General features: G+C 43.4%; 1 protein-coding gene across 5 annotated transcripts in view; it reads left to right on the top strand.

Moving 5' to 3' along the window:
- The window catches only part of Mtus1 (microtubule associated scaffold protein 1), a 143,775-nt gene that overhangs the window by 103,361 nt on the left and 16,500 nt on the right, over positions 1-23,914 (top strand). For 4 of the 5 annotated variants that reach the window (XM_055593522.1, XM_055593523.1, XM_055593521.1 and 1 more), the window contains 2 exons: positions 7,787-8,001; positions 15,061-15,127. In XM_055593522.1, coding sequence (XP_055449497.1) covers positions 7,787-8,001; positions 15,061-15,127 — 282 coding nt within the window. Of the gene's footprint in view, positions 1-7,786; positions 8,002-13,886; positions 13,986-15,060; positions 15,128-23,914 lie in introns of those variants that run through there. The other variant, XM_055593525.1, reaches the window with a different exon arrangement.

Raw genomic sequence — 23,914 nt, 5'->3', positions numbered from 1 at the left:
TTGAAAGGCCAATCGGACCATCCCATGCTAGCCTCAAGCACCAATAACAATCAGGTTGCTTCGACTATAAGAAAATGTGGGGCAGGGCAAGGTTACCTTAGAAGACCTCTGGAAAGAAGGGGGAAGCAGTCACCACCCTAGACGTGGATTCATTTTGAGACTTCACTAGTGTACTGGGAGTCTCAAGTAGATTAACACTGTGCAGTGGATCAGGATGCTTTGAAGAGCCATAGTAGTCACTGATGAAGCCGTTCCCTCTGGGCCTCCAAAAGGCTTATCTTTGACACTAGGGAGATGATCTCTGCTGGACACCCAATGGACCCCTTTCTTATCCTGTTATTGTAGAGTGTAATGAGTAGTAGTTAGTAGGCCAATGTGTAGAAAAATAGATGCATCCATAGGTTGCTCTTATGCTTCATGAAATGCAATACACTCTCGCTGCTCTTTTCTCTGAATAGATTTTAGTAAGTAGGGAAACAAGCAGATTTTATAAGTGGATGACTTGTTTGGACAAAAGGTGGGTTTTTCCTCAGCTGCTCTATCTCATGGTTAAGCTTTTGAGTTGGGAGGGGGTGGTAAGCCTCTCTCTAAAGATGTTTAGTAATGAGATGGGCATCCATCTAATGGAGTGATTTATTTTTTATAAGGTGATAAAAATTTAGCTATTTTGAAAGTGAGATGATCTTTTTTTTCATTTTTCTTTTTATTGAAAATTGATTCTTATTTCATATATATCCTGATTATAGTCTCCCCCACATAGATCCTTCTAATTCCTTCCTTTATTCCCTCCCCTCTGGATACATTCCCTTTCTGTCTCTTATTAGATAACAAGCAAACATGTCAAAATAAAATATAAGATGAAACAGAAACGGTCATGTCAAAGTTGGACATAGCAACCCAACAGGAGGAAGAGTCTCAAGAACAGGCACAAGAGTCAGAGACCCATTCTCACAGTCAGGAATCCCATAAAAATACTAAGCTAAAAGCTATAATATAAACTTAGAGAACCTGGTGTAGACTCATGTAGGCTTGGTGCTTGCTGCTTCAATCTCCTGTGAGCTCATATGTGCTTTGCTTAGTTGATATGCAGCACCTTGTTATCCTGGTGTTTTCTATCCTCTCTGTCTCCTACAATCTTTCTGACCCCTCTTCCTCAGGGTTTCCTGAATTTGAGGGGCAGGGATTTGATGGAGACATCCTATTTAGAAACTATCTGTCTGTCTGTCTATCTATCTATCTATCTATCTATCTATCTATCTATCTATCTATCTCCATGTAATGTCTGGCTGTGGATCTCTGTATCTGTTCCCATCTGCTGCCAGAGGAAGCCTCTCCAGTGATGACTAGATAAGGCACTGATCTATGAGTATAGCAGAGTATCATTAGGAGTCATTTTATTGATACCTTAAAAAAAAAAAAAGATTAGTCATGTTTGGTTTTTATCTTAGGTCGCTAAGCTGTATAGTCTCTGATTCTTAGTCCCAAGCAGTATCAGGCATGGGGTCTCTCTGGAGTGGGCCCTAAGTCAAATCAGATATTGGTTGGCTACTCCCAAAAGTTCTGTGCCACCCTAACATATTTTTCAGGCAGAACAGATGGTAGATCAAAGTTGGTGTCCACATTTCTCTTTCAGTAGCCTGCAAAGTACCTTCGTGCACCAAAGACACCAGAATGTATGTGTGAGGGCTCCGTGTAGGCATCAGCTTTACTTTATCCATTCTTCTTTTGAGAGACATCTAGGTTGTTTCCAGTTTCTGGCTATTATGAGTAAAACCTCAATATACATGGTAGAGTAAGTGTCCGTATGGTAGGATGGAGCATCCTTTAGGTATGTGCTCAGGAGTGGTATAGCTAGGTCTTCAATTCCCAACTCTCCAAGAAACTGCCATATTGATTTCCATAGTGGCTGTACAAGTTTGCGCTCCCATCAATAATGAAGAAGTGTTCTGCTTGCTCCACATCCTCCCCAACATAAGCTATGACTTTTGTTATTAATCTTAGTCATTCTGACAGGTGTAAGATGGAATCTCAAAGCTTAATTTGCATTTCCCTGATAGCTAAGGATATCAAACATTTGTCAGTCACTTGAGTTTCCTTTGTTGAGAATTTTCTATTTAGATATGTACCTCATTTAAAAATTAGATTATTTAGTGTTATGATATCAGTTTCTTGAGTTCTTTATATATTTTAGATATTAATCCTCTATTAGACATGGAGTTGATAAAATTCTTTTCCAGTCTTGTAGGCTGCTGTTTTGTCTTATTGATGGCATCCTTTGCTTTACATAATCTTTTTCATTTTCATGAGGTCCCATTTATTAATTGTTGATCTTAGTGCCTGAGCTTTCGGTGTTCTCTTCAGGAAGATGTCTTCTGTGCCAATGCTTTCAAGAATATTTCCTATTTTCTCTTCTATCAATTTCAATATATCTGTTTTTATGTTGAGGTCTTTGACCCACTTGAACTTGAGTTTTGTGCAGGGAGATAAATATGGATCTATTTACATTCTTATACATGCAGACTTCCAATTATACTAGCATCATTTGTTGGAGATGCTGTCTTTTTTTTTTTCCATTGTATATTTCCAGCCACTGAATCAAAAATCTGGTGTCCATATGCACGTGGATTAATGTCTGGGTCTTCAGTTTGATTGCATTGATCAATGTGTCTGTTTTTATGCCAATACAATGAGAGTTTGTATTACTATAGCTCTGTAGTAGAACTTGAAATCAGTTGTGGAGATACTTCCAGCAGTCTTTTATTGTACAGGATTGTTTTAACTATCCTGGGTTTTTTCTTTTTGCATATGAAGTTGAGAATCGTCCTTCCAAGATCTGTAAAGAATTGTGTTGTGATTTAGATAGAGATTGTTTTGAATCTGTAGATTGCTTTTGGTCAAATGGCCATTTTTAGTATGTTAATCCACTGATCCATGAGCACGGGAGATCTTTCCACCTTCTTAACTTTCGCTCTTCAAAGACTTGATGTTTTTATCAGACAGATCTTTCACTTGGGTTGGTTAGAGTTACTCCACGGTATTTTGTATTATTTGAGGCTATTGTAAAAGGTGTTTTCCTGATTTCTTTCTCAGTCCATTTGTCATTTGTATATAGGAGGGCTACTGATTGTTTTAATTTGTGTGTGTGTGTGTGTCCATCCACTTTGCTGCAAGTGTTTATCAGCTATAGGAGTTCCCTGGCGAAATATTTATGGTCACTTAGGTATACTATCATATCATCTGCAAATAAAGATACATTGACTTCCTTTTCAATTGTATCTTCTTGATCTCCTTCAGTTGTCTTACTGCTCTAGCTAAGACTGTAAGTACTATATTGAATAGATATGGAGAGAGTGAATAACGTGGTCTTGTCTCTGATTATAATGAAACTGTGAGCAGATATTTGTGATTAAAACTTTTGGGAGACACACAGGTGGCTCAGCAGGTAAAAACACCTGTCACCAGGCCTGAAGATCTGGGTTCAATCCCAGGACATACAGATTGTACACATTTGTACACAAATAGTTTTGTTTTCCAGTTTGTGTTTTACTGCACTGAATACATATGGATCAGAACTGATAATTTTAAGGTGTCAGATTAAATGAATTTATTGAAATCTAATCTTGTTCTGTTAATAGATACATAGATATAATAAGCAAAAATTTCATCTTTTTAAAAGCAGCCATTTATCAAAACAGTAACATCCTCATCCTGATAAGCATGTGAGGACCCACGTAAGGAGAGATGGCCAAAGTTTGCTTCATAGTATGCTAAATTTGTCATATTATGATAATTTCATGTAAATAACAAATCCTTTGGGGGCTCAGGGAAAACCCTGGGCTTTTAAAGCTAGGAAGTAGCCCAATCATACGAGCCTGGGGCTTTGAGCATTACCGTGCGTTTTTGTGTTCTCTCTGGTCCTCAGGAATGGGGACAGGGAAGGACGTGTGAACTGGGTCATCAGTTGCCAGGCAGGACTGCTCTCCTGAGGGAGCACAGTATGTGGAGCGAAGATTGAGTTCACAGTGCGCTTGTCCAGCCCCAGGTAGGGGGCACCCTGCACAATGGAAGGCTTGTACTCGGGGAAAATATGACAATGTGTCATCCTCTCCTTGGCTGTCAATTCTGTTCATGCTTTCAGCAAACCCCTGTGTTTAAATTCTAGGAGAGAGCAGCCTACTCAGAAGTAGGCTGTATTTCCTTGCTGGCGAAGTGTTGAATAAGGATGTAAGTGCTCAACATTCATTTTAACCATTTTGGAAATAATGGTCTTTATTTTTTTATTATTATTATTTTATGTTGAAATTTGTGAGGATAACAGTTACCCTGTCATTTTAAAGTATAAAAATGGGTGCTGGGGAAAATGGCTCTATGGGTATGATTATTCCTATGCAAGTATGAGAAGTGTGTTTTGAACCCTCAGATGTAGCCTTTGTAGTAGAGTTCTGAGTATGCATAATGTCCCAGTCTAATCCCCAGCACTGTGGGAAAAATGGGGAGCAGATGAGTCACCCCCTCAAACTACAGTCATCTGTTAGGTTTCAAAAGTGTGGTAAGCTTATTGCATGCACTTGTTTCTGCGGATGTCCTATACTGCAAGCCGGTCCAGCTTCCAGAGGGTGTGGGGATAGCAGACTGTGTCGGTGGCCCAGATTCTAAATGACTCTATCCCAAAGAGGCAGACCTGAGGAACCCTTTCACCTGCACTGGCCTTCCCTCCCTCTCCTATGTAGGTACCAGAAGGATCACAAGAAGGGGTAGCCGGGGTGGTGCGTGCCTATGGTCACGGCTGCTCTGGAGACTATGGCAGAGAACCACTTGAGACCAGGAATTTGAAGTTAACCTGGGCTACCGAAAGATCGGGCCTCAGTGAAGACAGAAAAAGAGAACGCCCTGAACAGTAAAAGCTGCCATTGTTCTTATCCGTTATGTGGCAAATGTAATTTCTTAGAACACTGTATTGGCTAATTTTATGTCAACTTGACACAGGCTAGGGTCATAAGAGAAGAGGGAGCCTCAATTAAGAAAATGGCTCCATAACATCTGGCTGTAGGGCATGTTCTCAATTAATGGGAGGGCCCAGCCCACTGTGGGTGGTGCCATCCTTGGGCTGGTGGTCCTGGGTGTTAAAAGAAAGCAGGCTGAGCAAGTGGGGGTGGGTGGGTGGGTGGTGGTGGTGGTGGACTTATTTTCTGGAGTGTTTTATTATGGCAATATCAAGCTGGATGTTGCCTGCCTCTAGGGAAGTGGCAACTAATGATAAGCAACTTCAAAATGACAGCCAGTAATGAGTGAATGAAACCTTCTCCATCTCCAAGTACTGTAAGACACAGTGGGAATTTCGGTCAATTTAGAACTGAGGACTATCAAATCTTAGGAACTGTTTCACCATCTGAAGCAGCCACAGGAAATGAGAGCACCTTTATCTGATTGATACTTAAAATGCTGTCTTGAATGTAACGTGACATATAAGTATTATATTGAGTGTACCCAAGAACCATTGGCTCTTGGGACACAATCCAGATGTCTCTTTACTCTCCTCTTAGCACTCCTAGATGATAGTTTGTGGCTCCCTGAAACATGAGAGAAAAAGTTTGCTGCTTAAAAAGTTCTGTCAAAGCTGTGTGAGGTGTTGCACACTTGTAATCCCATTACTCAGGGGGACAGAGGCAGGCAGATCGCAGTGAGTTCAAGGTCAGCCTGGTCTACAAAGTGAGTTCAGGATAGTGAAGGCTACACAGAGAAACCCTGTCTTGAAAAACCAAAAACCAAAAAAAAAAAAGTTCTGTCAATCTTATTTGTCACCAGTGAATGCAGATGGTGCCGTACAGACTGCTTGGCACAAAAAGGAAAATTTATTTTTACTGTTTTTAGTTTCATGTGCCATTTTTTTTTCATATTTGTGTTTGTTTTGATTATTAGGCCTGTTTATTTCCAGACACTAAGCAGTATGCTTCCCGTTTTATCCAAAGTGACTTGATGTTTGGAATGCTTCCAAAACTGAAAAAGATTTTCATTTAAAATGAGTTATTCCCAGAACACAGCACAGGAAGTGGATAACCTCTTCAACCAGTGTCTTAGATGAATATGGAATAGTAGCATGTGTTTGAGAACTTTGTATTTATCTCACTGTTACTTCTTGAGGAACACAGCTTGCACTTACTATAAAATGAAGCAGTGTATCCAGACATACAGTGCTCTTTACAGTAACCTCAGAGAAGCAAAGAGTGAGATCTTCAGTTTGTGTGTGTATGTGTGCTGGTTTAGTAGATTCAGAGTGACATCTGTGGTGCAGACCGTGGCAGTGACCAGAAAGACAGCACGAAGGCAACACTGCATGAGGCATTTGTGGAAAATGCACGGGGGTCCTGTGACAGGAATGTGGAAGGAGGCTATTGGGGAATCAGATTATTTTCAGGTTGGGGGAGGAGGATCAACAAAAAACTGCAGAAATCTATGAAATACTATAATGAAACCTGTAAGTCTGCATGCTAATTAAAAACAAATTTACTCATTTGTTTGGAGACAGTGTCTCACTGTGTATCCTCAATTGTCCTTCAACATCCATGTAGACCAGGCCGCCCTGGAATTCACAGAGATTCATCTGCCTCTGCCCCTCAACTGCTGGGATTAAAAGTGTGTGCTACCAGGCTCAGTCAACAAAATTTTAACAAGGAAAATGTAGGAGGAAAGAAACGCATTTCAAGTTCAATAATTTGATTTTTTTTTTCCTTTGGTGCTTTTCATATCAGAGTAAGGGGTTGCTATCCGCTTTCTTTTTGAAAATCTTCTCTGCTTTTCAATTGTACCTTTTCATCTTTTGTTTAAAAGCAAAAACAGATTTAAAACTATGTCCTTGATTTGGAATGCATTGCGGCTTAGTTTGAGCACTTCTCCAGAATGTAAAATGGGCTGAATCCTGTGTGTTAGCTCTGCCTTCTGCAAAAGTGACTTTTATTCAGCCTGTCTCATAAATACAATACCACCCTTGTTTTTATTCAGTCTTCCAGTACACTTTATTGTATTACTCTGATAACAGATTCACATTCTCTATTTGTCTCCTTTCTCTGTCTCTCTGTCTCTTTCTGTGTCTCTCTCTTTCACACACACACACACACACACGAGTTTGTAATCTCTGTGATGAACGTAGATGCAGAAATTTCCAGTAAAATACTGGCAAACTGAATTCAAGATCATACCAAAAAGATCATTCACTCTGATCAAGCTGATTGCACCACAGAGATTTAGGGATGGCTCAAAATGCAAGAACCCCAGTAAGTGTAAATCATCACATAAATGGACTCAAAGACAGAAACCATAGGCTCACCCCAATAGACACACAAAAGAGCATTTGCTTGTCAGAGTTAACTGGAAGATTAAAAATTATGAAGTCGAGCTGTAGAGATGGCTGAGCAGGTGAAAGTACTGGTCATGCAAGTCTGGTGACCCGAGTTTGATCCTGGGACCTGTGATAAAAGCAAACAGGGTCTGGGAGGTTGTCCTGTGACTGCCTCAGGAACACACACATCCTAAGCACACGCAACAATGACGGGTTAAAATAAAAGCCAGGAAGTCACTATGTTGCCGTCAGTCTTTTATGTCTCCGAGTTGCTAAATCTGTCTGGTTCATGGGCATATAAAGCCCCTGGATCCCGATCCCCTAATCAATTGCAGCCTGCTTCCGTGTGCATTTCCCAACGTAAACGTGGTTTAGACGCTTTCGTGTGGCGGTGATTATAAAAACAATTAACCTCACACGTCCTTGTGCTTTCATTCCTTCCTCCTGCAGTTGAAAAAGGCAGGCAGAAGAACCCCAGAAGCCTGTGCATCCAGACCCAGACAGCTCCAGATGTGCTGTCCTCCGAGAGAACCCTTGAGTTGGCCCAATACAAGACCAAATGTGAAAACCAAAGTGGCTTTATCCTGCACCTCAAGCAGCTTCTTTCCTGTGGTAATACCAGGTTTGAAGCACTAACGGTTGTGATCCAGCACCTCCTGTCGGAGGTAAGGAGGCTGGTGGGGGAGGAGGATGCGCGAACTTGTCCTACAAATATGTTTACTTTACGTTAATGTTTAGAAGATCTGCCAACCCTCCCCTCTTTCTCTTGACCCCACCATCCGTGTGTGTGTGTGTGTGTGTGTGTGTGTGTGTGTGTGCTTGCATGCACACCTGTGTTTACAGTATATACACGAAGGTAAGAAACTAGAGAACGGCCTCATTATTTATTCCCCAGCGGCCATCTGCCTTCATTTTAAGACAGGGTTTCTCCCTGGCTTGAGGCTACCAAGCAAGCCCCAGGGACCTGCCTGTCTCTACTTCCCCAGTACTCTAGTATGTGGGACCATGTCTGGCTTTTTAAAAATGAGAGTCCTGGAAATTAAACTCAGGACTTTGTGCTTGTAAGGCTAGCGCTTTACCGACTGAGCCATCTCCACACCCCAAACTTTCCTTTTATCACTCACCCCATGTCTTTCTCTAGAATTTGGGATTGTAATGATTTCCTGTTACCTTCCCTCTCTCCTTCCTTTCTCCTGTGTGGTGCATAGCCCGTGCACATGCGGGTACCGTGCATGCAGACTCTAGAGCAGGATGCTGGTCCTCTGTTGCTCTCCACCTTGCTCTTAAAGATCTCGGGAAGTTTTAGCCAGGCTGGCTGGTGGGCTAGTGATCTTCCAGGATCCACTTGTCTCCATCTCCCCAGGCTGAAGTTACAGGCCTACACTACAATGCCTGGGGGTTTATGTGGGTATTGCGGATTTGAACTCAGGTCCTCTTGCTTTCACAGCAAGCACCCCTAACTTCTGAGCCACCTTCTGAGCCTGAACATATTTCTTTAGTCCTCACTTTTCCCTCCCAAGGATGACAATAGCAAAAAGATAATTGCCTGTGGTATTTTATAAAACTCCAGACTTACAATAGCATATGCAGCTTTGGGAAATGAGGTTGCTCTTCCTACCAAGGTCACCCTGTTCAGACCTGGCTGAATGCTGGGTTCTGATGGCGCCTTTCTGCTCTTGCCTTCTCTCTGCAGTCCATCCCAAGGTCTGTCAGCTAACAGCTGCATCTCCGCAGAGCGTCCATCCTGCTGGTTAAATCCTCAGGTGGTTCTCCACTGTCCACACATGATCTGAAATGGTAGCTAAGACTCTAAGAAGGAAAATGAGCATCTACAGAATAATCAGTATGAATTGAGCAATAGGTGCCTAAGTTTTTAAACACACACGGTATATTAAAAAGATTTAGAAGAAAAAGTTATGAATATATTACTACTGTTTTATATTGGTGTTGTAGATATTTGAGCTGAGTAAAAAAAACAATTATAATTTTAAAAATATGCCTACTAGGAAATTATTAAATTATGGGTGTATGTTAGGTATGATTCTGATTTACTAGCTTGGACTATAGGATTTTATAATAATTTGACACAGGTGTCCTTTTAAACGTAGCCCTCACTGCCACATGAAGAAAAGCAGGAGGGAGTTAGTATTTGTTAACAATACCTGGCACTTACTAAGCACTTATTTAGCTTCTTAAGTGCTCACCCAAATGCTAATGAATAGGAATTTACAAATAAAATCGAGGCAGAGTCGGTGCCTCCAGAGAGCAAGCAGCAGTGTTGGTCCTGACGGACAGTTGGATCCCTGTATGTTCAGCCTTTCGTAAGCGTCAGTTCGTCCGGACCTGCACCCAGCGCACACAGACTGGTTTTACAGACAGTGAAGGCCTAGTTGAGTAAAGTAGGCAGTCCTGCCTTCACCGCTCCTCTGTGGGCAAAGATCCAGAATTGTACTTGAGAAGGAAGCCGGACTCTCCCACTCAACTGTTTTAGTCTAAGAGCCCCTTCTGGCAGGAGCATCCCACAGAATATGCAAATGTGGTGTTAATAAGATACTTTCTGGCCCCTAAATATGATCTGTATAGTTCATTAGGTGCTCACTTGAGGAGACAATGGATGCAGCACTCATTAAAATGGCCCTGGGCTTGGTATATTGAGTGATATACTCTTAATGAGTTTCAAAAACTTTTCTTAAGTTCTTGTATGTGTTCATGGTTAGTTGGCTTCCCTGTTGTTGGGTGAGGTAGAACATCATGGCAAGAAGCAAGGGATGGAGCAAATGGCTCATGCCATGGTGGACGAGGGGAAGAGAAAGATACAGGAAGAGACCAGCCACAAAATGTAGCCTTTACATAAAGCCCCACTTTCAGTAACTTTCTCCAGTCAAGTTCTACCCTCCAAGAGCCTGTTCAGCACTGACCTCATCAGTGAACTGACCCACTGATGTCTGGATCATGATGTTTGGATCAGTACCAGCATGTTGGGGTGTCAAGCGTTTAGTCCTTGAGTGTTGTAGGGTGATAATTCTGTCCAAGCCACAGCAGTATGCCTCTGTAATAGTGATGCTAAATGAGTAAAGCTCAGGAGCCCCCTTCTTAAGGAGATCCCTGGGCCTTCCAGCCCTACCTTTTACCCACCCTCTGGACTGCAGGACCTTAAACTTCTCCTTTGTTTTCTGTAGGATAGCTCCTCACTTTGTGCTTTGTGCTTGGTTTTCCTTTTTTTTTTAAGTAAGTTTTGTGTGTGATACACTCACACTGTGTAGTCATTATGTGCAGTGCTCACAGAGGCCAGAAGAGGGTGTACAATCCCCAGGTACTGGAGTTAGGCACTTGTAAGCTGTGCTGGGAATTGAACCCTGATCCTCTGGAAACGTAGCCAGTGCTCTTAACCAATGAGTCATTTCTCCAGCCCTTGTTCTTGCTTTTAAAGATAAAAGTTCATTGAGAGCAGAGTGTGCCTCTAGTTTTCTTTCTTGTAAATCCACCTCAAGAATTACAGTAGACAGAGCATACCTGAGCGGACAAGTGAAGGGAGGGCGTGGAACCCCAGGCACTTCTTTTAAAATGCACACAAAATCCCCATATAAATGTTCTTTACTCCTTTGTTTTATAAATGATCAGTGAGGTTGCCTAAGGTGCACATGGCACTGTTATGAAACAGCTGAAAGGGAAAGAAGGGGAAAGTTAAGCAATTAAAACTCTGTTAACCCTTGAATTCGTTTGAACCCACCATTGAAACATTTGGGCACCATTAACCTTCGTTGGTGTGAGTAACCCTAGAGTCTTTATTGTAGGTTCCCTAGGCAGATTTCTTTAGTAAGGTGAAACAAGATCAAATAGGTTTTTTTTTTTCATGCAAATAGAGTCTAACCTAGACTAGCATCATTTTAAAAAAAAGTGTACTTGACGTCTCAGATTTAAAGAAGAGAAGAAAAAGGTGTCCGCAGTGAGGGAAGCGGTGTGTGGATGATGCGGAGGAAACCAGACAGAGTCAGGTCCAGACTGTCTGAGGCAGCTTTTTCCTGTAAAATTTCCTGCGCCGCTGATGCCACTCGGTAGCCAGCAGAGCTCACGCACACCAGTGGATGAGAGCCAGCCGCTAAGTGCTTGCATCCCGGGGACCTTAATTAAATTATGGAGAATCCCGTTTTTTCTTTCTTTTTTTTTTCCTTAGAGCACTTCATGCATTTAATGCACGAGCCTGAAAGCGTCTGTGTGCACATCCCTACCCTTCTCTCCAGTCGCACTGTGCATTGGGGGGAAGGGTGTGCGCATTATAGTACAAAGATAATCAAATAGACCTCTTCTCTGGATTATAAATGGTTTATAATCTATGACAGAGACACTAACCTACGCGGCTGGAAAAAAAATAAAAAAGTCTTGTCTCTAACTGACAGAATGTATTTTATCATCTGGGAGGAAATAATAAGTACATTTAAAGGGCAAGCAACCCAGACAGTCATGCAGAAATAACAATATGTCTGTTATAGTATGGGCTCTATGGTTTGCATTTTGAATAGATCATATTATAGCCCTGGGTTTCCCATCATCCTGTGCTGCTTCCCCTCAGATGATGTCATCTGCTTTGATTGATGACCAAAGAATTGGACCTGGACATTTCCTCCTAAGTTCCAGGCTCCTTGAAGGCAGGAGCTATGTCTTAATTTTCTTACATATTAATGGTATATGATATGAAATGCACTTAGTTAGTACTGAGTAATAACTCATCATTTGGAAAGATAAATGTCCCTCCTGGGCATTTTGGGGCGGGGATGTTGTCTCCGACATTTAGCTTTTCAGAAAGTGTATGAAATGAGTCAGGTTAAGAAAGCCAGGCATCTGAAGAGGGTAGCATCTTGACTAAAAGATCTTAGGATGCTGAACAAGAGCTGGACAATTCTAGTCCAAGCGTGCGCACACACGCACGACTGCCACACACATAATGTATGTTGTGGTTGCTGGCGGGAGAACTCGGCTTCATGTACGGGTGCCATCCCCGAGCTACCTCTCGTCCAATGTCCTGTCTGTAATATGCTCAGCAAGAGGCCTCTTTGAGAAGAGAACCTTTTCCCATAAAGACCATGGAATAATCATAGCCCTCTAGGGTGCACAGAAATCCCTTCTAGGGTTCAGTACTGGGCTCTGCAGAACCAGGACTAGAGCAGAGGCGACACTAAGGGTAAAATCCAGAGGGTTAGAGACTCAATGTGAAGGAAGCATGGACTGGCTCTCTCCCAACCCACTTTGAGCCGCTGAGACAGAGTGACAACTGACCTTGATGTCTGCTTGCTCTGTGGAACTGGGAGGAGTCTGAGGGTGGTTAAGGGAAGTGGAGTTAGGAGAGGCGTCCACACTCGCACTGAAACCTGTTGCCTCGTGAACACCCTTAATAAGCTGACCACCCCTTGTGTGTTTATGGAGGTTATGTGTGGCTTCCCCAAAGCTCTTTGAAGATAAACACCGGAAGCATTAGCTTTTGCTTGCCTCTCACCCACTTGTGTTGTCAACTTGGCTGCTGTGGAAAAAGGGACTCTGAAGCAAGTTCACAGTTTCTGGTTTACTGTGCATGCCTAACAGAGCCGTCCTCTGCTTTGTCTTCACTCCAGTAACAAAACCCGCCATTTATCCAAGGGTGGGAATAAAATGAGGGCTTGTCATGAAAGTACCAGAGAAGTCAGGCCGAGGTGGCACATGCCTATAATTCTAGAACTTGGGAGCCTGGGGCAAAGGAAAGCCAGTAAGAAGGAGAGAAAAGAGAAGAACAGCATATTTGTGAGTTGTTTTACAGTCCTCAAACTTTTAATTTTTGCATTAGAGAAGCAATTGTTTATTCTTGAAATTTGGGAATTCCTGATTGGTGACTTCAGACTTTTAGGATTCCATTAAGCATTAATGTCAGAATGTACTAGGGGAAAAAGAAATCAGACTTCAAGAATTCCAATCACTGTTACCCATCCATATTAAAGCTATCGAGAGACTATTACAGTAAAAGTGCACGCCAACCCCCGGGTCAGCGCTTCGGTTTTTAGAGCATCAACGGACTATAGAGTAATACCATTTAAAATTCTAAATCAGAACAGGGCCCCCCTGTTGCCCTTCACCTACTTCATCAAGCCTTTAGTGTATGGGTTTTGAAGAACAAGTTTCCCTTTTCTATTAGTAAGTGTGATAATCTAATGACCTCAATTAGAGAGGGGGAGTAAAAAAGGCTCACGCATCTAAAAATAGCTCCATTATCCACGCAGAGAGGGTCCCATTTCTGTTGTCTCCGCCCCCGGCTGATCCTAAGTAAGTGGCAATCGATCAGGGAAAATGTCTGGCTCTCGCTTCTCATAAATGAAGGGCTGTGGCTTTAAGTAATCGCTGGCTGCCTGTGCCAGAGGCAGAAGCTGCAGTGTCGGCCGCCTTGGTGGGGGAGAGACAGAGGAGTCTGAGGCAGTAACCTGCGGGACGGGAGGGGAGGCCACCCCGGGCCAATGGCGCTCCTCCGGGCTGAGCCCTGAAAGTGGGCCGACCCGACCGGTGGGAGGCGTGGCCACCTGTGCACTTCTTGGACAGTGCAGGGGGTGGGGGCGTTGGAGACCGAAGCTGGAAAATGGGCTGCCCGAGCAGCAAAATGTGCCTCTCTCCTCCATGTGCAGCAGCAAGGGTAATTAGTGTTTGTTTACAGTGCTTATTTTTCTGGAAGGGTGGCAGGGACTACCGCAGCCCCTGCCTGGAGCCAGGGGAGATGCTCTGAAGGAGAAGCAAGTCTAGCCCGCAGAGGCCAGTCTCCTGATCTCTGCAACACTGTGATCCTGATGCCGGGAGCCCCACAGCCCGAGGTGATCCCAGGAAAGGCATTTACCGAGGGCTTGGAAATTCTCTCACGTCCCCGTCCCTAGCTCTACCTTGGCACCAGGCAAATCTTCGCCTTGAGGAACTGTATCTAGTGATTGTGTTTGTGTAAGTATGTGTGGATGTGTGACTGCTACAAGCTTGCAGGTAACTTGAAAATTATTCTTTATCACAAGATCGATGTCTGATTTAAAAAAAAAAATACACCGAAACAGCCTCTTGATTTCCTTTACTTCACCTTGTCAAACCTACTTAAAATTATAGTTGCTTCATGATGTAATAATCCTTGGAAACTGGTATGTAGCTGGTAAAATCAATTTAATTTCATCTTTAAGAGATTAATCTTTTTTTTTTTTTGTTCTAGCTTCAAACAAACTTTTTTTTTCTTCTTTAGAATATAGGATTGGCCTTGTAACAAAAGTTTTTTTTTTTTTTTTTCTATTGCGGATATGGAACAAAGTCTGTATAAGTGACTATGTTTAGAACATTAAATATTTATCTTAAACTGATTAGGCCTTTATTGCCCTTGGAGAGGGAGAATGCATTACGTCTTGAGTACAGTTTGCATTAGCTGAAAGGGTCTATGGATCTACAGTGAGCACCAGGCTCAAAGCAAATATTTTTAAATAGCCATTCAGTTCCTCAAAGGAAAGTTTCCCCAGGACCTGGGAAAATACAGATTTTCAAAGAACAAAATTCCTTCACATCAGAGGGACATCTGTGTTTTGCTCTGTTCTTAACAACACAAACTGTTAGCTTAAGTGATTCTTATCTCGGTTTCTTGACTCTGGGTCCCATTTTCCTAGCAGCAATAAAATAAATGTGTGTACCTTAATGAAGAGGGAACTTCTTCAGAACATTAGTAACTTGATGTGTGTTTTCTGCAGCGAGAGGAAGCCCTGAAGCAACACAAAACCCTCTCTCAAGAGCTTGTCAACCTTCGGGGAGAGCTAGGTAAGCGCCTGTTTCCCTGCTCCTGCCCATCATCATAAAGTTTACTGAAATCGACAATGTGCCCTTCCCTCCTGTTCTGTGGCCAGACTTGCACGCTGGCCGCTGTTCTTTCTCTCTCCCTCTCATATCTGTGGAAACACTTAACTATCAACATTACTTTTGAATCTTGGCAGTGTGACCTCAGGCTCACAGAATTCCTGGCACTGGTCTGAGTAAGCTAACAGAGCTTTCTGATGTCCAAGGCATGCTTCGTACTGAGTAGACAGGGACAGAATGGTTTTTGTAATTGTATGGATTCCCATTGAATAGTTATATCATGTTTCTTTCTCTATTCTTTTTTTCTCTATTCTTTTTTTTTTTAGTGGGGGGGCACTTTTTATATTAAAGAGTGTTGAAAAAAGTTATTCTCTCTGATAAGAGTGATCGTTCTGCGTATCCCTGAGATGGTGTGTGTACAGTGAGTCTCCAGTTAAAAGAATACATGCTCAAACAGTCAGGATGAGCTGAGGAGGAATGCCTACAAGCCCATAGCACCCTCTGGGAAGTCCTTCTGTCTGCTATTTGAGTTCTTGGCTCTTCTGGAGAACCATAGATTGGAAGCACAAAGATAGTATGGTTGCCCTTTCTACCTCAGCTACCTGTAGCAGAGAAGTGACAGCTCACCCCTCCTTGCATTTGTGAGGACCCCTCAGCCTAAGAATGGCCCTCCTGATTTAGCTTCAACTAGATGTGGAGTTGTTCAGCCAAAGGTCACTTGCCGTGTCCTTGGCTTTGCTTGCTGATAGGCTGTGCTGAAAGAATGCATAGTGTAAGTTCTTCAGAGGGAACAGCTAAAGATATAGCAGATTGTGTTCATCTGGTTTCCAAAGAATCCTGTATTTCCCTGCGAACCAGACCATTGTTTAATTACTGCCAGTCGAATTTGCTAGCCTGGAGTATTTGTCAACAACTACACTGGCCCAACCAAGGCAAAGGTCAAGTGTTAGTGCATGTGGGGTCAAGATTTTGTCCTTCCTGTTCCTTGTACCTCCCAGTGGGAGTCAAGGCCAGTTTCTAGCTAACTCGTGAGATTTGCAACAGTAGACAATCCGTCCATGCTGGCTGGTGTCCCTATAGAAAGGAAGGGCCCTGTGGAAACAGATGAAGGAAGACAGAAGCCCAAAGAGGGAGAGCTCTGCAAACCAGGACAGAAGCCACAGCATGGGCAGGCCTGAGCCAGACACCCTGAGGGCCTTCCACTGTTTAATTCGATCTGGCTGCCTCCTCTTGGTTACCCAATGACCAGCTCTGTTTGTTTGTCTGTGCATTCAGTACTGTAACAGATATGGAGGTAGGAGATGAGGAAAGAGGGTATTTTGTGTGCATGTGTGTGTTTCAGAGTTCATCAGAACGCAGTGGAGATGGAGATGAGCCTGCCTAATGATTCAAGTTTCTAGTCTCTGAGAGAAGGCAGGACCAAGACAAGAAAGAGACACTGAGCTCATTGACTCTGCTTGAATGGCAACCCTCTTCACAATTAAGCAATTTAAACTGGAGCCCCGGTACACGGCACTTCCAGCTATCACACAGCCTGTCAGGAAACAGCCATCCTTTGTATGCTCACCTCTCTGTCTGAGATAAGGAGCATGTGGCCTGGTGTGCTTTTCCTGCCACTGTCAAAGTGTCAGGATGTTACGGGTGGCCTGTTCACATTGTTTTGTCACCCTAGGCTGGACTTGGGAAATGGTGTCATTTCTGCTAACTACTGAATCAGACAGACAGGCTTGCTCAAGTACCAGGGAAGGCGTTTGGGAAAAGGTTTTGTTTGGCCAGTGAGTAGAAAAGAATCCTTTAAGCAAGTGTATTGAAGCTGGCTGGGAAGAAAGTTCTTGAAGCTTTCAGCTGGATTTGTGTAGTGTGCCGTAATGGAAAAAGATAAATTTTACACATCAAAGCCTCAACCCCAGTTGAGGCTGTAAAAGGTGTAGGACTGTGGCATCTCAAGATCCAGGTTCAAATCCTTGGGTTGGGAGCTGGGTGGCCCAGACCCTATCTCATCACATCTCTTCTGCCCCAGTTCTATTCTGTCTAAAGTAACGGTATACACATGTGGCCCAAGGATGGCCATGAGGATCACATGAGGTCAAACATTGTAAAACACCTGTAATAGCCGGTGTTGACTGCTGTTAGCCTTACAGACATGGATGTAGGCAGTTGTAGGTCAATGTCATGGTGTGTGCCTGTAACCCAGTACTCAGGAGGCCAAGACAAGCGGTTGCTGTAAGTCTTAGGCCAGCATAGTGAGTGAAAAGTCAGCCTGAGCTATGTAGTGAGACCCTGTGTGAAACACACATAGTTGCGTGCGCAGGCACACTTACACGGGCACCTGTGTGCATCCCCCGTACATACAGATTCTGTTTTACAGCTGTGTAGTTACTGTCACAGTGCCTTCTCGTGAAAGCATAAACCCTTCCCTGGACAGGAATAGCAAGTAGATGAAAATACTACCAGAAATCCTCAGGACAGGCTGATCACACTCAAAAGCGAGTGAGACCCAGCCAGTCCTTTGCCGCTATTGGCATTAATGTTGAGTTAGTGGAATAGCTGTGTTGTGTTTTGTTTTATTTTGTTTTAAGTTTGATTGGTTTGTGTTTGTTTGTTTGTTTGTTTGTTTGTTTTTGAGACAGTTTTTGTCTTGGAACTCATGCTGTACACCGAGCTGGCCTCGAACTCAGAGAGCCTCCTGCCTCTTGCCTCCTGAGTGTTGGGATTAAAGGTGTACGCCTCCACTGCCTGGCTAGTGGTTTAGGTTTCTATTCATACACTCCTGGTTAGGAGTTACTTAACATTTTTGAGTACACAGAATTTTCCCTTTGGTGATACAAAGTCCGTGCATTTTGCTGGATTAGTTTGAATGGAGTAGTAAAACATATGAGGTGATGGCCTCATGCTTTACAGGCAACAAGAGAAGAGAGCTGCTGTCTCAAGTAGTCTGTGCCTTTGCCCTCCACCATTGACAGACTTTATGGATGCCTTCTCACTTAGTACTCAGATAGTCCCTTTCCAAGTTAAGTCTTTCCATCTGACATGCAGTCAGCATGTTTCTCCTGTCTGGCCCACATTCCTCCATGGAAAGCCTCCTGCTGGGGCAAACCTCTTCAAGGAACACCTCTGTCTATGCAGAACAAAAGCATGAGGCCAGTGACCTTCCTATCGTGCACTGACGTATCTAATGTACCTTGTGTTGTTCTGATGTCTTCAATCTCTGTGGTCCTTAATGAGGAGATCCTTTGCTACTTCCTCTGGGAGAAATAAAACAAAATGAGCCCTCCATTTGTATAGCTTATTGGCATCTGTTGGCATTTGAGAGTTTAAACTTTAAAGACCAGTGTGTAAGCAAGAAATACCCTATAGTCCTACTATCTTGGCATGCTTTTGCACAGGCGTTTGCCTTTGATATAGAACTTTGTACCGTCATTATAATATATGTTGTTCCATTACTTTTTTTTTGTTTGTTTGTTTGAGACAGGGTAACTCTGTGTATACGAGGCTGGCTCTGAACTCGGTCCTTGTGTCTCTGCCCGTCCCATCAGGTTTGTTTGTTTTTTTTTTTTTAATTATATTTATTTGTATGTGTATCCACATGTGTGTGCCACAGCGTATGTGTAGAGGTCGGAGGACATCTTGCAGAATTGGGCTCTCCCATTCTACCCTCTGAGTTCAATGATGGAACTCTAGTTCTTAGGTGTGGTGGCAATCCTGGGATCCCCTGAGCTGTCTACACAGTCCAGTCCATCGGCTTTAACAAACATCCATATCGTCTGCACTTGCACTAAACATTTCTGTAACCCGGGAGAACTCCCTTAAGCCTCCCCTCCCTTAGAAGCAAATACTGATCTGGATTTTATGACCGAGAATCGGTTTTGTCTCTTCTAGATTCTAGATTCGCCTAGATGGAACGTAGTGTGTGTTCCTTCAGCTACGGCTTTTTTTGACAGAGGGCCATGCTTCTGAGGTGTTTTCAGATTGTTTTAACAAGCGTAGTACTTTTCCACTCCAAAGCCTCCACTGAAGACATTCTTAATGATGGTGGAGCATCTATAGAGCAGTACAGCAATCAGACCATATGATTGTGACTCATGGGTGTATAATTTAAGCCCTTCCCTCCTGAGCTGCGGGTGTGGGCTTCCTTTGAGGCCCTGCCCCCAGGTGAGCCAGCCCAGTGGGATGACAAGTAGACGGCCCCTTGCTTCCTGAGTCCTACTGCATATCTTCTTATTCAGACCTGTTCTGCAAAATGTACCCCTCAGTGTCCCAGGAGGCATCAGTTGAGTCACTCAGTAACCAGGAAGGCCACTGACTCACTCTCCTTACACCACATCACTCTCTGTTATCTACAGCTGTAGGAGTGTGTCCCAAACCCTTCTCAGGCCCGTCCTTCCTCAGCAACCCTGGAGCCATAGCCGCGTTAAAGAACGATATCGCCGTGGCTGCCCATCACTGGGATACCTGGCTCTGGCCACAGTTGCCTTTTCCATGGGCACCAAAGGTTGCGCTTGTCACAAAAGCCTGACATGGTAGCATCCACTGCCTTTTTTTCCCTCCACTTTGCTTTTGTTATGTTTGTGTAGAGCCGGACTTTGTGTCTCGGCGCTCTTTCCCTCTTAATCACAACTGGCTTCCTGCAGGCCCCAGTTGTGGTCTAATTCATGTGTCTGTCTACCTCCTCTTGTTACCCTTCTGCTGAAGTGCCGCCTCCTCTTTGTGGTACCCTTCTCCTCTTGCCGTGCAGACTCTTGTCTTCAGCTGTGTTTCACCCAGATCTTTCAAACAAGTTGACGTTACCTCTTCCAACCTTCTGGTTACTTGGTGCACAATCAAGGCTTTGTGCTTAGAGCCACTTGTTTCTGTACCTCTTTCCACCGTCCAGAACTATGATGTCTCCACAGGCAAGCTCACTATCCCCTTTCAGGTGTGTAGGCCTGCAGCATGTAGGTGCACAGACAGCAGTGAAAGGGTGGATTTTGGTACCTATGATGGCAACGGGGAAGGTGGGTTTCTCCTTGTAATGTACGGGGAGCATACAAGCATCTGCTATGAACGCATTTAAAAAGGTGACACTTCAGTCGCCCAGAGAGCATGGCAGTAATGGTGGTGTATGAGTCTGTCCGAATCATGACAGCGGTTCACCGGAGACTCTTGAATGTCAGTCCTTGCAAACTAAGTTCACTGTCCCATTTCATGGCCAACGTCCGAAGCAACCTTTTGCCTCTGAGAAAGTCATTCTGATTCTTTCCGGTGTCGCATTGAAAAAAAGTGGCTTATAGAGGCCTCTCACCATAATCTTTGAGGTTTCTGTTGTCCTTAAAATTATGTTTTTTTGTTCTATATAACGAGAAAGATTTGTTTGTTATGGTGCTAGGAACCAAACCCCAGCATTGTATGTGCTAGAAAGATCTCCTGCCACTGAACCACACCCCTGCCCCAATATATATATGTATGTATTTATATATTGTATTATATTTATACAATATATGTATATATATTATATCTTATAAATGTATATATACAAGATATAGACAATGTATATATCACTATATTTATAAAATACAATGTATATATATTGTATTTACATAACACATATACAATGTATATATACATATATGTTGCAGTGTATAAAAAGAAAAAAATTGAGACTCAAGAGCTTGCCTACTGCTAACTAGCTCAGAAACCAAAGGGTTTGGATACAAAGCCAAGGTGGCTGGGCTGTTTCTGTCACTCCCAACAGAAAGTACTTTGTGCAATGGAGTAAAACACTGGAAAGTCATTTGAAATCAGTACAAGCATGCATCCATAACTAATGACTCGTAGGATCCTTTAAGGGTGTAAGAAGTACACTGTTGCTAAATGGAAATAGCTTCTTACCTCCTTAAAAAAAATAAAAAAGCAAGTTGTGAAAAGCAGAATATAAACCACCCAATCAGCACTGACCTGGTAGACCTCGGATTGCCTCACACCTTGCGGAATGCTTTCGCCATCCCAGTTCTGGCTTTAATTCTGGTTAGCAAGGCTGTGTGTCTAAAGTGATTTAGGCACACTGGGGAGCTGATTTCAACAGGTATTTTCTTTTCTGCCCTTTTTCCTTTTTTTTTAGTAGAATGTAATGAGATAGCATGAGGAAACCCTTCCTCTAAAGTTCTTTATATCTTGATGAAGTGTTTAAAGGAGGAGTTGATACCTACTTCAGACTTGGGTCATTCTCTTGTTATCTATATGTAGCCTAAACCTGGACTGTGGCTGGCTCTACTGATATCTCAAAGTCCATGTTCTTTCACTTACAGACATGCAAATACAGCCAGCGGTGCATGGTTCTGAGAGCAGTCCATGAGATTTCTTTCTCATCCCCGTATTTTCTTTCTTACCTCTAAAGTCTCAAGGTTTCCTGACTCTGGGTCCCCTGTCTAGGACGTGGGTTCACAAACGTCACTGTGAGATAAAACAGATTTCCTGTTCTCACACCCACCATGTCTGACTCATTTAGTTCGGGATGGAATCCAGGAATCTGCACTTTAACATCATCCAGATTATTCTGACACAAGAGCACCTGGTGACACCCGACACCACACTATCTATAATGTTCCTTATATGCTAAAAAGTATATAAAAACTAAGCAAGCAGACTGACTAATGCCAAATAACCCCGGGAGACCTGAGTCCCTTGCTCTATGCTGAAAGTTTATGCATGTCCAAGGGCTTATCCCAGTGCCTTTTGATTCTTCTGCCCTAAAAACAAATGATACGGAAGGAGGCAAGACAGAACTGGAAGTTACTGCATTGTTTTGACTGAAACCTGGTCCTCTACACAGGGGCTCCTGTTTCTCAGGCCACAGTCATAGAAGAGACACACTGTCAGTTAGTTATTCAGCCATGCTTTTGTCTCTGATCATTCCTAGATTTTTTATTTTTCACGTACGTGTGGGGCATGTGCTGTTAGGACAAGGTGAGCAGCTGTTCTGCAGCCTGCTGTTGACTCGTGCTTGAGATGAAAACTACCAAAACCGCCTTTTCAGACCGGTCCACAAGTGGGAGGGAGGACAATGGCTGGGAGAACCTGGCCTCTCTGTGGAAGCCCCCTAGGGGTGTCGGAAGGAGGAAGACAGGCCAGTAAGACTTTATAACCAATCGGTGTAGGGGAGAGAGAGAGCCGAGAGCCAGGGAAGCATTGTTCTTAACCAATCTTACAGTCTCTTTTGGCTCCAGAGGGGAACTGAGCTAGGGCATTTCTTGGTAGGCACTGCAGGCCTGGACTGTCTCCCTTTGATTCCCAAACTGGGGAAGCAGCCAGTCAGATCCAGTTTGTAGTTCCGTGCTTGAAGCACAGCGGGGTTCAGGGTCTCCATCCACATCTTCTGCCCTCCCAGTTTTGTTTGGCAAAATGAGCCTTATGGTGGCACCTGCTTGTCAGCTCAGAGCCCCACAGGAAAATAAAAGCTGGAGAGCCCTTTGCAAGGTCTGGAGTAAGCTTTAAAGGGAGAGCGGTTTATTTGTGGGAGAGTTGGATTTAATGGTGCCGACAGCCTTATAAAAAGTCGGTTCCCCAGAAGTTTATGATTCGTGGGGAGGTTTTGAAATTGTTCGTGTAGATTTGTGGGCATCATGCAAAAGAGCAATCAGAAAACCATTTACAGCTAGCAACCTGACATCATCACCTGTGTGCACTAGTAATAAGCGACCGGCCAATCACTGCACATTCTCTGCTTCAATTTCTCTCCTCCTTCCTGTGTCTGGGGTCGTCCCATTTCCCCATTTCTCTCTCTCTTTCTCTCTCTATCTCTTTGTATCTCTGTCTTTCTCTTCCTCTCTCTCTCTACTTCCATACAATAAATCTCTTCATACCAGATCTTTTGAGCATGTGGCATTTTTAAATATATCTACAACAAGGTAGAGCCTTGTCTACCATGTGTTTCCCAGGTGAGTTGGCTCTGTGAAATGTTAGCTTTGGAGGAGATCAACCTCCGCCAACTACCTGCACCCTTTGGCACACTCGAGGCCCCTGCTGTCCAGACTTACTGGACAGTGTAAGTTATCAGTTGTGCACTGAAGAACGGCATAAAGGAGCCAGAACTATGAGCAGATAGCTGGTTTCCAGGTGGCCTGAGACAGAGACTGAGGAGAGGACCCAAGACAGGCAAGGCAAGGTGGACACAAGTGGCCCCTATCATTTCCCATCTAAGTAACACAGAGGAGGGGAGCCCTAAAGAATCTCCAAATATGACCCCTCCCCAGAAGCATACCAAGAAAGAGTCACACAGTTGGAGAACGGAGTCCTCCCATTTTCCTGTTTGTCCCTTTCAATCACTATCTCTTACATGGTCCAAAATCTGCCTCACTTTTCTTTGTTCATCATCAGATTTTAGGTCTGTTTATACAAGAAAAACAAATCTGAAAAGCCAGGGAAGTTCAGTTGTCTGGAATATAAAGGCCAAAGTAGTAGGTAGATTTTAAAAGGAGACTCCTGAAATGTCCCTACTATGTGTGTGTGCATTTTTATCATAATTTTTTTTTTTGTTTGTTTTTGAGACAGGGTTTCTCTGTGTAGCCCTGGATGTCCTGGAACTCTCTTTGTAGACCAGGCTGGCCTCAAACTCACAGAGATCCACCTGCCTCTCTCCCCCGAGTGCTGGGATTAAAGTCATGTGCTACCACTACTTGGCTTCATAGTTATCATTTTTAATCCTAGACAAATGTTTTTTTAAACTCCCGTGTGTGTGTGTGTGTGTGTGTGTGTGTGTGTGTGTGTGTGTGTGTG

Source organism: Psammomys obesus, unplaced genomic scaffold (genome assembly GCF_907164565.1).
Source record: "Psammomys obesus unplaced genomic scaffold, mPsaObe1.curated_primary_1811, whole genome shotgun sequence".
Taxonomy (NCBI): Eukaryota; Metazoa; Chordata; class Mammalia; order Rodentia; family Muridae; genus Psammomys; species Psammomys obesus.
Note: the sequence above shows the minus strand (reverse complement) of the source record. Positions and strands in the feature narration are given on the sequence as shown.